The sequence below is a fragment of the Malurus melanocephalus genome, unplaced genomic scaffold (genome assembly GCF_030028575.1).
Source record: "Malurus melanocephalus ecotype Western Australia unplaced genomic scaffold, MMel_1.1 scaffold_77, whole genome shotgun sequence".
NCBI lineage: Eukaryota > Metazoa > Chordata > Aves > Passeriformes > Maluridae > Malurus > Malurus melanocephalus.
In genome coordinates, this window is record NW_026623309.1 from 2,104,555 (window position 1) to 2,120,860 (window position 16,306).

Genomic DNA, 16,306 nt, shown 5'->3' on the forward strand with positions numbered 1-16,306 from the left:
ATCTAGTACATTCGATTACCATTTCCATCATTCCAGTTAATGTTACCTTGTCTGTAAAGGGAGAGGCTGTATTATTACAAATTCATTAACAGAATCCACATTATGCAATTAAAGATATTGCTATCCTGTAGGAGGTTTTTATTTGGGTATAAAATATTTGCAGTCAATAGCAAATACATGAAAATGGAAGGCATAAATCTACACGAATTGGCTGCATTTTGGGTAGAAGAGCTGGAAGTACATTGTATTTGAATAGTCCTCAGATTACATCTTTTCCACTTCATCTCCATTCTACATTTTATGGTCCCATTTTTGCTACTATTAAATACAGCTAAATCTAGATGAAAGAAGAACAAAAGATAATGTGGCTTTGTTGGAAATAAATACTATTTGCTGATTCACTGATGTAATAAACTTTTTTAAATGACCATTTTGAATACTTCCTTTTGTGAAAATGTGGAATGCTGCTTTGAAGATGAAACAAAAATAAAGGAGCTGTGCAACCACAACAATTGAAGGGGGAAAAAGAAAAGAGGAAAATAAAAGTTGAAGACACAGCATCCCTAGGAGCACTGCCACGGTAACTGTGCTTGCATGGGATACTGGCAGGGTATTCCTGGGTCCTGGTGTAGCTTTATCTCATACCAGCAAAACTCTGAGCATGTTTCTGCAGAAAGGAGGGATTGTTTTTTGGGGTTTTTTCAGTATAATGGCATTTGCAGTGTGAAATGAGGATTACACCTATTCTCTCTATTGGCCAAAGTTTGTAGTGTAGACATGGCTTAAGTGTTAAGCCATGATGTAACTTATAAAAACATAAGTTGTTATTCTATAAATTAAGACCTTGTATRTCCTTGAACTGAAAAGCTTGGTATRTGTAACAAAAATTAAATGCAAAAAAAATCGGAACGTGCAGCAGTACTAATTATTTAGCAACAGGAAAATAATCCCTTATTTCTGCAAGCTACTAGAAGTAAAGCACAGTAGTTGGAGGAATGGATACAGCAATCAGTTGAGTAACATTGCCATGAACTGCCTGCTTGAAACCATTCCAGCTACCTTGGTCATCTTTGCAGCCAATCAGGAACTGATGCACAAACATCATGACACCAGTTTCCTGAGACACTTACTCTGGTAGAAAATTGGATTCCTGAACAGCAAGCTATTGATGATGGTGTAATAAGAAAAATAGCTGCTTTAAGGATGTTTATCCATGGGGATATTTGCTGGTCRTGATTTTTATGCCCCTCTACAGTTGTTTTTCAGTGGCATAAAAAGCCCAGGGAAAATTGCTCAATGAAGAACCTCTGTTTTAGACTACTTATGCCACCAGTCCGTATATTTAAAATCATGTTAATTATGAGAAATGTGGTTTTTTTAAGTGTTTATTACTGAATATTACCTAAGAAAAAAAGATTGTTCCAATGTCCCAGGTATTTGATTCTGTATTACTCTGGCTTTTCGGGTCTTACTGCAGACTGTTTAAACGATGCTGTTAAAGCAGATGACATGTACTCCAGACAAGACTGTTTTCTTCCTGAACTGGTACTTAAAGGCACTTACTTATTCTGCTGTTTTTGTATACCCTATAGAGGATTTGGTACAGAAAAATATACCAACAAAACTGGAGTTACTACTGAAGATTTTATATTGTGAACGTGTTTCTTTCCTTGTGTTTATTTTACCGCACTATAAACCTGACAAGATACTACTTTTCCTCTMAAGAAATTCTAGAAAGGATTCTAGTCTTAATATAAAATCGAAATTGATGCTAACAAACCCGAAATCTGTTGTCTCTGTATACATAACTTTTAATAAYACATATCCTTTCATTGGCTTTCCTTCCTGAAAATTATCATCTTCCTTCCACCATAAATTTTTCTACATCTCCCCTCAGTTCCACACATCCAAAAAAGTCCACGTACTTCTGAATAAGAGATTCTGACATTGACATCAAATAGTCTGGAGGAACAGAAGACAGGAACTGGAACTTGAATAACTTTAAACCTCAAAGATCTCTTCACAGCRGAAAAAATTGCTACTTGTCCAACCATTTTGCTGTGTGAAAATACAAAATTAGGCACATAAAGAAACACCTTCTTAAGTARTGAGGTAGAATGTCTTGCAGTTTTTTTTAAATCTTAGCATTTAAATAAGTGACACAAATAATTTAAAGAAAAATATGTATTTTTATSATCCAAAAAGTTAAATTGAGAGCTACAACAGAACACTTTACAGYAATAACACRAATCAAAGTAACAAACCTAATTTCTTTGTAGGAGCAACTGTAAATTTATGACATTGCTAAATTAAAAGTGCACTCTTTTATAGTTTATATTCATTGCATGCTGTATTAAGCAGAAATACTCAGAGATTAACTTAATTTTTTCAAGACAGCTCTGTTAGCTATGCCAAGTACCTTTGAAGAGAAAATTAAAATCAGTTAAACCACATTTAGTAAAATTCAGTCATGTCAGACCTAAAATKGTTAAGAAAAATGCACTTGGATGAGAGTGATACGTGAAAAACTTGAGTCACTAATAATAGTCCCTTTAGTTTTATCCYATTAATGCTATATTGACCCAGTAAAGTCAGTCTTCAAACACGCTGTTCAATCACAAGACTAGCCTGGGTCATTTTCAGAGAGATGTTCCAGTCACCTGGCTCTTTCTATTTTATTTTAACATGTCACACTRCATAAAGCAGTTTGTCAAGACATTAGGATATTTTATTTTCTTTCTCTTTGCACTGGCCACACTAATGAAGCAACAAATTTTGTTGGAAAACAGCTGATGAGAAGGAATAAAACCATAAATAGAAAGGCAAAGAATAGGGAAAAAAACTAGAGTAGAGCGAATGACTAAGACTCCTAATTTCATGCATATTTAAACCCTGGTTATGCATAGTTGTGTTACCCAGATAGCAGCTTACCTGTATGATGAATGCAGACAAGCCAAAGCTGCCAGGGCACACACAGCACTGTGAAAATGAGACCAGAATAATTCCAGGCTAGATTTKATCTCAGAACGATGTATTTATCCAGCATGGAACTCAATGGAATAAGCATTCCRCAATTAAGCTACTTCCCTGTAGTCAGTCAATGCATGTCTAAACTGAACAGGAGATGCAGCAGTTCTGCCTTTATTAGTCACACATCAGGAAGAAAAGGTTTGACATGTGGTAATCAGCGGTTGCCCCARCAGCAGTGACCTGGAAACACTGAAGTTCAAGACATAGAGTGTATGAGGAAGATGAGCAGCAGAAAATATTCCCTAGAGTCCATAAGACAGAATGGTTTGATCAGAGAACCAGTGGGCAGGATCCCATGGGAGGCAACTCYGAAGGGCAAAGGTGCTGAGGAAAGCTGGCAGCAGGTCCTTAAGGACAACCTCCTCCAATCACACAAACATTCCCTCCTGATGTCAGGAAAACAGGTACTGTGTATCAGGAGACTGGCCTGGTTTAAACAAGGAATTTATGACAGCACTCCAGTGCAAAAGGACAGTAACACAGCAAGCAAAATCAGGGAGAGTATTCAAACAAGGACTCTGAAGACATGACTCAAATCTTCCTAAACATGATAGTGTGGTGGGTGGCCAACCAGATAGGTCACCACTGTTTGGGWAGCAGGGCTTGGAGGGCAGAGATAATGGCTTATACTCGACCTGAAGGCCAGCAACAAATGGGAGTACTGCTGGGATTTATCCAGGGACATGTTCTATTTAATATCTCTATCAATAATCTGAGGCATGGTCACATCAAGTTTGCAGTGGGCATCAAACTTGGGACCAGTCATTACCCTTATGTATAGAGGGAYCTGGACAGGCTGCAAAGATTTGGCAACACTACCCTGTCAATTCTCAACAAAGGCAAATGCAAACCTTCATTAGGGAAGGAGCAGCCCCTTGCGGCAACACGGGTTGCGGAATGACTGCCTGRGAACCGCTCTGCTGGAAGGCGCCCGGGGAACAAACACGAGATACCCCTGGAGGCAAAGGGRGCCAGCAGTATCTGGGGCTGGACCAGGAAAGCACCATCAATGAAATAAGGCGAGTAGGAAAAAGCCTTTTTCATCGTGAGGACACGGCACACCGAGCAACCCGGCCTGACCACCGGCTGGCTCTGTGCCGAAGCGGGATGGACTGACGGCCCCCGGCGCCCTGCTCCCAGCTGGGTTAGCCCGTGACCCTGCTGAGGCAAAGCTCCCTGCCAGGTCAGGACGGGCCCGCCGCCCCCCGCAACCCGAGCACCGCCGCCGCCAACCCGCGCCTGCGGCCGAGAGCAGGAGCGGAAAGCAGCGGCAACACGGCGATCTCCGACACCGCCCCCCAGCCGTGCCCGCCCCTCCGCGCTCGCCCCGCCCCGGACGAGCCCCGCCGTGCCCCGGAAAGCGGCGCTGGCGCAGGCGCGGAGGCCGCACGTGGCACCGGTGGGACCATGGCGAGCGGGAAGGAGCGCAAGGAGCACCTGGACCGTGCCCAGGTAGCGCGGGGAGCCGGCCGGGAGCTGCGCTGAGCCGGGTGGGCGGGAGAGCGGCGGAGCTGGGCTTGACCTGCGGCCGCTGCCGCTGTGSTGCCGTTGCAGGTGAAGAAGGCGGTGGAGGCACTCGTGGCTTTCGCCAGAAGGAAGGCCAGGAAAGCCGCGCTACTCCTCAGCGAGGGCGAGAGCGTCCATCTYCTGGTGACGGTCTGGAAGGTCCCACGGGAGGCAAAAGTCATCAGAATGTAAGAAATTCGTACCCGGCCGCGTGGTTACAGGGGTTGCTCGTGTCCTTTGGCTTGTAAAAAAGCACTTTGCAGATTTTGAGCGTAAGGGATTTGACTGCCACGACCCTGTCCTGGCAGCTTCCCTGCCGTGACCAAGAACTGCCGGGTCAGAACCCTCTTTACCCCTACTTTTGGTATAACTGGAACCTGGGCTGTGCCAGCTTTTTGCCCATTTAATATTGATTCTGTGACTCTCTTGTTACAGGGTATGTGCCTTTCACTCCTTAAGCTCGAGAAAATAAATCGGCTTCTTTGTCTTGATCTGCCACCACAAAATCATTGCTTCTTTTTTCTTGTGATAATCAAACCTGAATATTAGTTAGAAGTGTCCCTTTAAAATTGAGAAATATGTTGAGAAAGTTTACATCAATTTATCAGGGCTCCAGTGTTACAAAGTTTTGTCTAATGACTGGATGCCCCCATGGCATAAAAGGAGGAGCATGAAGGATCCTCTTCCCGGGCACCTGTGGTAACGACTGTTGGCAGGACAGAGGATTCAGTGTTGGATCTGGATTGAGCCCTGGTATTTCAGAGTTTTACTTTTACAGTTCTGTATGCTTATAAAGTATAGACTCCACTGAGGATATTTAGTAGTTAAGAGAATCAAAATACAGGCAGTTCTCTGTTGTTAAAGGGTACTGATCTCTCAGTGTAGTCCTAGTTCTGGAAAAAACTTCTTTCTCTTATTAGACATTCTTTATGCAACTCATATTCTCATTGTAGACCACTGCCCCATGGCATTCGACCAGATACAGCTGAGGTTTGCCTGTTCACAAAGGATGAACCAAATTTATCAGCAGAACAGACTGAAAATCTCTACAAGAAACGTTTAATCCAGAATGGGGTCAGAAGTATTAGCCGGGTAAGARAGATCTGTGCAGTTCTAAGAAGCATTTCAGGCTGTGTTTTCAGCAGTGGGGAACTAAATTGGTACTTGCATTGCAGATTATCTCATACAAAACGCTCAAAAAGGAGTATAAAATGTTTGAAGCAAAGCGGCGCCTCCTGAACAGTTTTGATCTCTTTCTGTCTGATGACCGAATTAGAAGGCTCTTGCCCTCCCATCTAGGAAAACATTTCTATGAAAAGAAAAAGTAGGTCTTTAAACTTTTTTATTCCATTTTTGCATTATCTTTTTTAATATCAGATCCCCTTAGTAAAGGGGGGGTTGGTTTTGTTTTGGGTTTTCTAATGATTTTTTTTTTTTTTACTCCTCTCCATTTCTTTTTTAGGGCACCTTTATCTGTAAACCTGAAAGCCAAAAATCTTGCTAAGGAAATAGAAAAACATATCCAAGGGACAATACTCCCAGTTAACAACAAAGGGTGCTGTTAGTAAGTACAAATAGATTAATACGTCACTTGAAGGATGGCTGTTCATTCTATGTAGGAATTTTATGTGAGTTATTTTTATTCCCTTAATTTGTGAATAAAAGATGTTAAGGGTCATTATTCCAAATAGGGGCCATTTTGAACCTTAATCTGTATAATTAAATCAGTAGTTCTCCTTAAGAAGTTTTACTGTAATTTTTTTTCTCTTTTTYCTTTTATCTAAGAAATTTCTAGGCATCTGTCACTGTCAAAGAGYATGTACAATCTTCGTCTTAATCTAATTTAACAATAATATTTCCTATTTCCAAAATACTATATTCTAATAAGATTTTTTAAATCTATTGAGTATCTAAAAGGATCTAAATTGGTAATATGCTTTCTAATGTAAGGCAGAAGTTGCATATCCAAMTATGGAAAGATGAATTCAGGTGAATCTATTCTAACTGTTAATCCCAGAAGATTTCTGCAATAACTGTCCGTCCTTCATGAATGCTAAGATAATTGCATATAAGTGGGCTTTTTGCATTTCTGGACRTGCCTACATACAAGTAACTTGAAAGAAGTTTATTTGCCCACATATAAATGTTATCCTTCTCTCCTTTCAGTACAACGCGTATAGGTCACACTGCGATGAAAGTGGATGAGATTCTTGAGAATATCATTGCAGCAGCAAAAGTGATTGATGACAAGTTACCTAAGGTACTGCTGACTGAATGCATTACAAATAAGTCCATGCTTCAACCTTATTTTTATATAATATACTGGGTTTGTTTTTGCAGAAATGGAAAAATGTAAAAATTATTCACCTCAAAACACTTAAATCAGTTGCACTTCCAATATATACTGCAAATATGTCCAGCCTGGATGAGCTTGACAAACAGCCATCTCTCAAGAAAAACAAAGTAAAGGTAAACAAAATTTCAAACTTTGCATAAATTAAATTGGTGCAGCTAGTTCTTTGTCTTCCTTTTATGCATTGTAGTGTTGGGTCCCAATGTACTAGCAGTTGATCCCAGAATCTATGGCTAAAACTGGTCAGACACCCCTCCCTCAGCACTTCAAATCCTCAGTAACATTAATGAAATTAAGGTAACTCCCTTATAGGTTGTAAAGCAAACTGGAAATAGAATGTTTCTACACCTAAACTGAAGGGAGCTGAGATTCATTTSTAGAGGTTTGCTTGTACTGTTAATCCCTATTTGCCTTCTGAAAATACACTCATGAACATATATGTGGGTTCAGATTATGCATCTAWTTATTTGTTGGTTAATCAGTGGTATCTGAATAATTCTGAGGCTCATGTGTTGGTGTGTATAGGGGGAGCTCATACTTATTTAAAAAAATAATAATTTGCTATTCCTTTGTACCAAGTTCTGCTTATGTTCATTTGTCTGAAATAAATTTGGACCATGAACATTCAAGTTAGAGACTGTAAGCTTGACATTACTATAGTTATGAGTTATTTATAATAACCTGCATGCAATGCATTTTTTCATATTTTACATATGGTTGATCTGGTCGATCAGTCCAGGTTTATTGAATAAGAATCTTTARTTTAGTGTTGCTACACCATCTAATTTATAACCACATTAAAACAATTATTATACATTTTAAAATCTTATGGGATGTACTTCTGATTAATTCTAGAAGGCAAAACGCAAGAAAGTGAAGAAGACAGGTAAAAAACAGAATTCAAATCCAGTCACTGTGACAAAAGAAAGTAAAGCTGCTGYTGGTACCCAGGAGCCTGTGGTAAAAGAAAAAGTAGAAATAGTCCAAGAACCAGCTGATCAAGATGATGAGGAAATTCCACAACTGGTGCCCATAGAAACAATGAGCTCAGCTGACCTGAAGGTAAKTTGTTTTATAATATTGAGAAACCTGCATTTCAGTTAAAACTATAGATTTGGAACTGTTCAATTATTCATTGCTCCTCASGGAACAATATGTGTTAGAACACTTCTGGTAGACTAGGAAGCAGTTTCGTGGGTAAAAAGCATTTGTCATTTGTAATGATTTTCACTGATCTTTCTTGAAAAACAGGGAGTATGTACATTTTGTGGAAGAGTAATTTCTTTGTTTGTGTTAAATACAGAAAAAGGAACCAAGTTCAGAAAAAGGTGACAACTTGGGCAAGAAAACACACCTCCGTAAGAGAAAGAAACAATCTCTCGTGGACACTCCAAACTCAAWACCTGAGATTACAGAAGAGTGTGCAGACTTGGAGATGGCACCAAAAGAGAAAAAAGCCAAGCAGGTCAGAAAGCCAAAGGAAGCAATGAAAGAAAAAGACACGAAAAAGACTCCAAAAAAACCTGAAGCAAAGTCTTTTGCAACACCTAAAGCTGGCAAGTCAAAACAGTCAGCCAGGAAACCACYGAAGCAGGCACCCAAAAAGGTGGGTGTGCCACAGTCAGCGTGAACGTTGTCTTCTGTAACACATTTTATATCATTATTCAGTGGTGTATTTTCAGTAAACAAATTTATTGATGAAGTAAAATACCTTCTATAGAAATCTGATCCCAAGAACGTTTTTTTTCACCAAGATCTGTTATGATTCATTTGTTTCCATCTAATTTACAAGCTGGTACAAATAACCTCACTGTCTTAATGGCCTCATCACCTTTTATCTTGTCCTGGCCCAAACCAAAAATRCTTAAATATTTCTTGTGTCAAAGGGCAGAGAGGTCCTGTTCCAGGGAGAAGAGGCTGAGAAGTATTTTTATAAGTGATGTCTTTCAGRAGTAAGAAGCATGCATGCCATGGGCAGCAATCTACATGAGATTTTAAAGGTGAAATGGCTGCTACTATTTTTTAAAGAATTATTCAATATAATAAAGACAGGTTCMCATCTGTTGGTTGTACTGCAGAATATTTAAGTTAGCAGCCTGAGACCAAGCCAAGCATTTTAATTTTTAGCTGTTTTTACCTAGGATATTGGAGAGTTAAAAAGGCACAAGACAATTTTGATTTAACCATATATACTTTACCACATCAACCAAAATCTGACCTTCAGCTTTGGGCTTTATTTCTGCTACCAGCGGAACTCTGCTTGATAGTCACAGCACCATTGTTCTTCTCGCCAAGAAAAGCCAAAGGCTTTGTGAATTCCAGTTGTGCCAGCTAAGCAAGCTCTCCCTGTAAAGGCATGGAGTATCGCTTCCAAGGAGGTCTCAGCTCCCAAATGCCTTCGGTCGCTACAGATCAGCCTTGGAGCCCCAGCGCTGCGGAGCCGCTGAGGGCGGCGTGTGCCGGCCTTCCTCTGCGGCAGCTGCGGGGGGAGAGGGGCGGCCAATGCCCGCCCTCAGCTGGGGAGAAGGGCGGCCTGAGTGTGCCCTCGGGTGAGGGGGGAGAGGGGTGGAGTGTGCCCTCGGGTGAGGGGGGAGAGGGGCGGCCTGGGTGCGCCTTCAGCTGTGAGGGGACAGGGGCGGCCTGGGCGCTCCCTCCGGTGCGGGGGGAGAGGAGCGATCTGGGTGCTCCCTAAGGTGCGGAGGGCGTATCCTGGGCGTTCCCTCAGGAGTTTTGGGGCGTGTCCTGGGCGTTCCCTCAGGAGTTTTGGGGCGTGTCCTGGGCGTTCCCTCAGGAGTTTGGGGGCGTGTCCTGGGTGTTCCCTCAGGAGTTTTGGGGGCGTGTCCTGGGCGTTCCCTCAGGAGTTTGGGGGCGTGTCCTAGGCGCGCCCTCAGGTGGGGGCGTGGTCTCCACCTGCCCTCAGGTGAAGGGCGTGGCCCGGCCCTGCCCTCAGGTGGGCGCCGCCCTCGCGCCGCTGCCGCCTCCCCTCAGGTGCGCGCGGCCCGAGGCGGCGGTGGCGCCGCTCCCGATGGCGGCCCCGGGCGGGCTGGGCCGTTGCGTGGCCGCCTTCTGGCTGGCGCTGGCCTTCGACGCGCTGGGGCTGGCCGTGCTGCTGGCCGGCGTGTTCGCCGACGTGTTCTTCTCCGACCTGCTCATCTACGCGGGCGGCATCGGCATCTTCCTCAGCCTCGTCTGGTGGGTSTTCTGGTACGCGGGCAACCTGGAGGTGCCGCCCGAAGAGCTGCGGGACGATGTGGGGCTGTCGCCGCCCAAGGGCCGCGGGGACACGCTGCTGCGGCGGCTGGTGAACGGCCTCAGCCTCCGCCTGACGGCCGCGCTTGCCCCCGGCCGCCCCGCGGAGATGGAGCTGCAGCGCGTCCCGGGGCCCCGCGGCCGCCGCGCCGACCCCGGCAGGTGAGAGCCCGGGACGGGATAGCGACCCTGTGGACTTTGACTTTGGCTAGAGCCTGGGAGAGCTCTCTTGCCCGAAATTCAGTATAACACTTGCCATGTTAAACCACCTGCTGGCAGCTGACGCTTCTTGAAGTAGTGGGGAATCTTTCTGAGCTCAGGCGGTAAAAACAAAAACGAGTGGCAAAGTTTGCACAAATGTGATTAGGCAGGGAAGGCACTTTCTGTAGCCATGTAAGAACGGAAAAGGTGAGCAGGTGTAAAGCCCAGTGAGTGYCGTGGAGCTGGCGAGCAGAAAGCAGCCCAGGAGCCGTGGGATTCTAAAATGGTCCTAACAGTAGTTAAATGCTGCCAGAAAAAGCCATTAACCGCTGCACTGCATGAGCTCTTGGGAGGGGAATCCCCCCTTTAGCACGATGAAATGCTGCTTCCTGAGAGAAAAAGGTGAAATGCTGACTGGTATTTAACTTGGGGGCAGAGTTGTAGGTAATAGGTTGAAACTCATAAATGCAATCATTTGTTAAACTACTTGTCTTGAACCTCAGTCATCTGGAAAAGATATGATAATGTCCAATGTGCAAGGGAAGTGTCTAGGTCCTATTTCAAAGCATGGTTGAAGATCATCAAGCTTTTCAAAGTACCCTTAATATGTTCATTTATATGGCATGTTCATTTAGGAAGAAAGGCATGCTTAATGCCTTGAAAATGTGTGTGGGGAAAAATGTCAAGCTTTTACTTCACTATGTAAAATCCTTTATTGAAGGAACTGTAAACACAATTTCACACCAAGTGTTTGAACTGTTCAAGGTTCTAAACATCTCCCTGTTATGATTCACTATGTACAAGATCAGCTTTTCCTGCTGTTCACTGAAACTAAATTCTGAAGATACTATTGATTAAGAAAAGTTTGTGTAGAAATCATCTTCTTTCATGAAAGCTACATAATCTTTTTTGAGAGGAAGTTTTAACAATAGGGAGATTGAGTATAGATAATTATTGCTTAACAGAAAACTCGCAGGAGGCAGAAAAGAATAGCAATACAACTTTCAAAGATTTGTTACTGCTGTTTAGTTTATTATTAACTACACCTGCAATTAGAAAACAGCCTGGTGGAAATGAGTCATTCTCTTTTCAGACTTTTTTTTTTTTAATGGTCGAAAACTGACGGGTCCATATTTGCAGGGAAAGATTTGGATTTATAAATGACTTTGCCTAACTTTTTCATCTAAAGATCACRGCAAGTGCAGGTATTAAGTTCAGCAGATAATCTATCTCTGTAGATGGTCCTACTTGCACTATATGTACATGGACRTGTATTCTGTTGTAATGAACTTCTAGCAGTGAAAGTTATCCATTATTTTGAAATATTTCAAGTCTTATTCCTGAATCTAATTAGCTTTATTATACCTACTTATRAAGGTAGCTATATATAGTGCTTTAGTACAAGTTATCCCAAGTAAATAGCAGCTTCTGTTGCCACAGTAAACAAACTTCAGTAATGGCAATTCAGACGGAACCAAAACAGAGGGAGTGTATAAGAGTTATGTTACGTATTGTAACATAAACTCTATGATTCTACTTGCAAGGTGAAATAAAGGATAACAMATGGTTTCACCTTCAAAGATAATTCAGAGTTCCCTTTTGAAGTAAGTTCATCCRAAGTACCTTAGACCTTCTCGTAAACTACTGCCTGAATCAGGTCATTCCTTGCTGATAGACCAAATCCTCTCCCCATCTGAAGATATTTATGAACTTAACCGAACAGGTTGAACATGTTTGGTCAGATACTGTCTGGATGAGGAGGGAAAAAAACACCAGCACCACACACACACAAACMAAAAAAAAAAAAAAAATCAACCAACCAACCAAAAAAAACCCAAATAACCAAAAACACCCCTCACTGTACTGGCCATTTGGAAATGTTCTCAAGCATTAACTTTTTTAAGTTATTAAAGGAACTCTATATGTTGTTCTCATTTCCCATCTTAAAAATTTTATAGTAGAGAAGGGTGAGAGTTCTCAAGATATGGAATGCTTCTATTAAAGGAATAACAGATAGATTAGATCCTCAAGCCTGAAGAGATGCAGAGTATAACGTGTTCTAGCAATCTATACAGCCAGTATGGGAAAGGTATGTAGTGCCAGCATCCCAAAGCAAATTGTCATGTGCTRTGTAATTGAAGTGAGGGATTATTTGACATGGGACAGTGGGACAGAAAAATATTTACTGGCTCAAAAATTCAAAGGAAAAAGCAGAAGAGATATAAAGATAATATGTTTGTCTCAGGAAGACCTGGGGCATAATGGCAGTTGAGATGATATTCTGAGGAGGCATGACTCRTGTGCCATATTCTTATGCTTTTATTGAGATATCACACAATTGGGCACTATTGCAGATGGGCTGGTGACTTGAAGTATCTTTCCTTTGGGTCCCAAGTGGCTCTGAAACATGAGGAAAAGTACTTTGAAAATTAACTTCAAATAGCAGTTTGGAATTTTTTATGACCGTTTGTTCTATTTGGAATAACCATTTCTTAATGCATTACCTTCAGGATCTGTTGAAGACATGACTATTGATGCCCCCAAAAATGGGGGAACTGCAACAAATTTTGGAAAGAGAATTCCCTACTCAAAGCAGTTGGATTTTCTCACTGTGGAATAATTTCTGCAACCAATGTGGAYTCTCCATAAAATGGACATGTGGAGCCATATCTCTGCCAAACGCACCCATTTCAGTGTTGGACTGGATATGCTTTGAAATGATGAAGAAARATCCCACAAAATCTCTTTAAGAACTGAGAATGAAAGAATTGAACCTGATTTTGCTGAAAAATCCCTGCAGCTTGTCATATAGTTGGTTTTATTGTTTTGTTTCATCTTAATTATTATTTTTAATAACCTCGAAGGTTTGGATAAAAAGCTCTTGCACAATGAAAAGCTCTTGCACTGTTTTTTACCAAGGTCTGGAAGTTAAACTTACTGTGAATTTTTATAATGCCAGTGCAATACTTTTGTTTGTAAGGGTGCTTTTAAAATGTCTATATTAAACTATTGATGCAAAGCTGCAAATGTAGTAGAAGTTGTCTATAGTGTAAATAAATAATTTACAGTGTCTCTTGTAAAGTTTGTTATTCTGAAAAAACCTGCAATTTGAGATTTTGTAAGTAGACAAATCAGTTTTAGTCCAGTGGTGTTGGAAATTATTTTCGTAATGCTGAAACATTTGAGGGAGAGAACATGACCAAAAGAAACCCTATTGGCTAACAAGTACTCCAAGGCTTTATAAAATGTTAACAAAGAGTACCTGGAAAAAGATTTATATTAGTGCTAATAATACCTAAAGTTCTTGTGTGGAGAAATTTCTCATGAGTTCCTCTGGTTTTGAACTAACACTAAAAGTTTGATCCCACCATCAGCAAATACTGGTAGGTCTTAAAATTTCAATGCACAATTGTTCTGTGCCACACCTCATTGAATACTAAAGGTGGAATTAAGGAAAATATTTACCAAGAACACTGTGGCTGTACTTCCTTGTGAACTCTTGAAATGTCTTTCAGTGTAGTCTGTACATTACTGGAGTAACTTCTTTTCTGTGCAAATTCTCATTTTTAAATGTTTTCCAAATGCTCTTTTTTTAAACAAATTTAGAAGAACGTTAAACTTGAAGGTCTGTAATGGGATTTCTCCTTTACTAACTGCAGTTTTTAGGAGGTGTATGCAATTTGTTTCCGCCTTTTAATGGAACTGCAATGTGACACCACTGTGGTGTTACAATAGTCTGATTAWAAAAACCAAACAAACCAAACAAGCTCCTCCCTTAAAACCTGTAGATCAGTTTTCATTTACAAGATTTTTTTTTTTCATTTAATTGTTCTAAACAGAGAGAGCTGCCTTTTCTGATTCCCCATAGTTTCACTTATGAAGTGAATGATGAGACACAGTGATCAATATGTGGAATGATTGATTAGTAGCAGCGATAAATTAAGCTAAAACTTTTATATACAGTTTGCATACTTAGTCTGGTGAAAACCAAAATTTTCTATTCAAGTGTTGCGATATAATTACTGGAGTGAATTGAGCAGGGCTTTGCATTCATTGTATATTACAATGTAATGAACCTTAAATCCAGTATCAGTACTTTGTAATTGTTGCATAAAATGGAATGCAACTTCACTCAAAAATTGTGTGGGATTCCAACTAGTTTACTAGTATGAACAGTATATATGTTTTAAAAATTAAATATAGGAGTTGATCGATCAGTTAATGAGGATGTTAAGCACAGAGAAGCACTAAAGCCCTGGGTTACTGGGATGGTGTGTCCAAACAATGAGAGACAGTACTTACTGCGGAGCAATGATACTATTATAAGTATTTTAACTATTTTCTTTTTGAAAATGTATCCAGTTAATGCTTTCATGCAATCAGTTTGCCTTCTGAATCAGGAAGGCTAATACTAAATAGAAACTGGGAATCATCCGCAGTTAAACATTAACAAATATTTAACACTATTTTAGTTTCATGATATCCTTATCAGCCGTGCTCAATGTAGCACAAAGTCCATTCAAAGAACTTTTACGCTGTTTAGGACTGCTAGCTTTTATGTGAACAGAGTTGTACAGCTAAAATTATAATCCGTTTAGACACTCAGGACAGTCCTATGYATTCTGTTAAAAAACTTAGCCAAAATCACAAAGAACCAAACTAGTCTCAAAGTGTGAGTACCGGAGGCTTTTAAAATCTGACTAAGCCTTAAAAAGGCTCAAAATGTCATTCCACTGAAGGAAAAATGCCAATCCCCTAATTCTAACTATGTAGAGAGATTAAATGCTTGTTAGACATTAAATATGGACTGCATCTAATGGAAGTTTTCATGTGGTATATAGTGTCTACTTAAATGGGAACATCTTAATAAGGGAGAGATTAAATTATTAGTATCTCCTACAAAAATCTGTTTGAAGTGACTTCTCAGAGTGAGAGCTGCTGGGAGGGACATGAGGATTACAGTAGCAGGTTTTATAGAGAATAAGCACAAGTGTATAGCAAATTGAGTGCACTAAGGTCAAATAATRGCGCGTGGTGCTGTAACCAGTTTGTGTGAATTGGTGAAATAAATGTTACATATTGAGCCAAAGTAAGTTTTGAGAAGATTGGACTTTACTGAAGAACTACACAGGAAATGCAAGTCTCTGTTCATRCCTTCTCAGACTGATCTAACAGTAGTATTTGTGTGTGTGTACATTTTTTTTCGAGAGGAAAAGCAGTTACCAGCTCAGAGACAGAAAAATCCGTAACACATTTTATTTAATGACAGGTGCTTTAATATCGACCCAGCCTACACAGAGAGGATGAAAACATTCAGAAATTTTTCTTGAAGCTCCTGTGCCTGTTTTAGCAAATCCATTATTGCTTCCCGAGGTCAAACTCTGCTTTGTTTAGAGCAGAGTCTTGTCTCTCTTTAATTTCAACTAAGCTGTTTGGACCATTTGGCTTATTCCTCCGTATTGCAGTTTTTAGCTGATAACCCTTCCTTGTCCTGGCTAGCCGTGCCCTTGGTGTCATTTGTGCTATGAGGGCCCGTTCGGGGGGACCTGACCGAGGGGTCGGGGAGCACTCGCTTGTGAACGAACCGGGGATGGGATCGCTGAGGATAAATGTGGAATTCTGCGATCTGCGGTCGGCTCACGCACCGCGGGACACTGGGAGTGCTACCGGGAGCCAGTGTCAACCGGAACGGTGACGATGTAGAGCTTCCCGCTCCTCTAACGCGGCTCCATCCCCGCGTAGCGCTGCGGTAAACGCCCTGTCCGTGCCCTGCCCGGCTCGGCCGGTCCGCACCGCGGCGGGCGGGGGCAGCGCCGGGGCCGCTCCATGCCGGCGCTCCCTCCCGCCGCTCGGCGGGGCCGCTCAGTCGCAGTCCGCCCGGCGGTGAAGCTCGGCGGTGCGAGGGGCGGGCTGCCCGGCGCTGTTCCCGCCCCGCTCAGTCGCAGTCCGCCCGGCGGTGCAGCTCAG

General features: G+C 41.7%; 2 protein-coding genes across 2 annotated transcripts; both read left to right on the forward strand.

Annotated features, from left to right (window-relative positions):
- The first annotated feature begins 4,397 nt into the window (after window positions 1-4,397).
- RSL1D1 (ribosomal L1 domain containing 1) lies at window positions 4,398-8,951 on the forward strand. Its single transcript, XM_057367312.1, has 9 exons — window positions 4,398-4,482; window positions 4,585-4,724; window positions 5,490-5,628; window positions 5,712-5,860; window positions 5,999-6,100; window positions 6,703-6,796; window positions 6,877-7,005; window positions 7,745-7,951; window positions 8,193-8,951. Exons 1-9 carry the CDS (start codon window positions 4,438-4,440, stop codon window positions 8,517-8,519), a joined length of 1,332 nt encoding a protein of 443 aa, XP_057223295.1. The 5' UTR covers window positions 4,398-4,437; the 3' UTR covers window positions 8,520-8,951.
- Window positions 8,952-9,840: 889 nt separating this feature from the next.
- On the forward strand, window positions 9,841-14,873 carry LOC130574229 (transmembrane protein 238-like). Its single transcript, XM_057367313.1, has 2 exons — window positions 9,841-10,300; window positions 12,850-14,873. Exons 1-2 carry the CDS (start codon window positions 9,915-9,917, stop codon window positions 12,857-12,859), a joined length of 396 nt encoding a protein of 131 aa, XP_057223296.1. The 5' UTR covers window positions 9,841-9,914; the 3' UTR covers window positions 12,860-14,873.
- The last annotated feature ends 1,433 nt before the right edge of the window (window positions 14,874-16,306 follow it).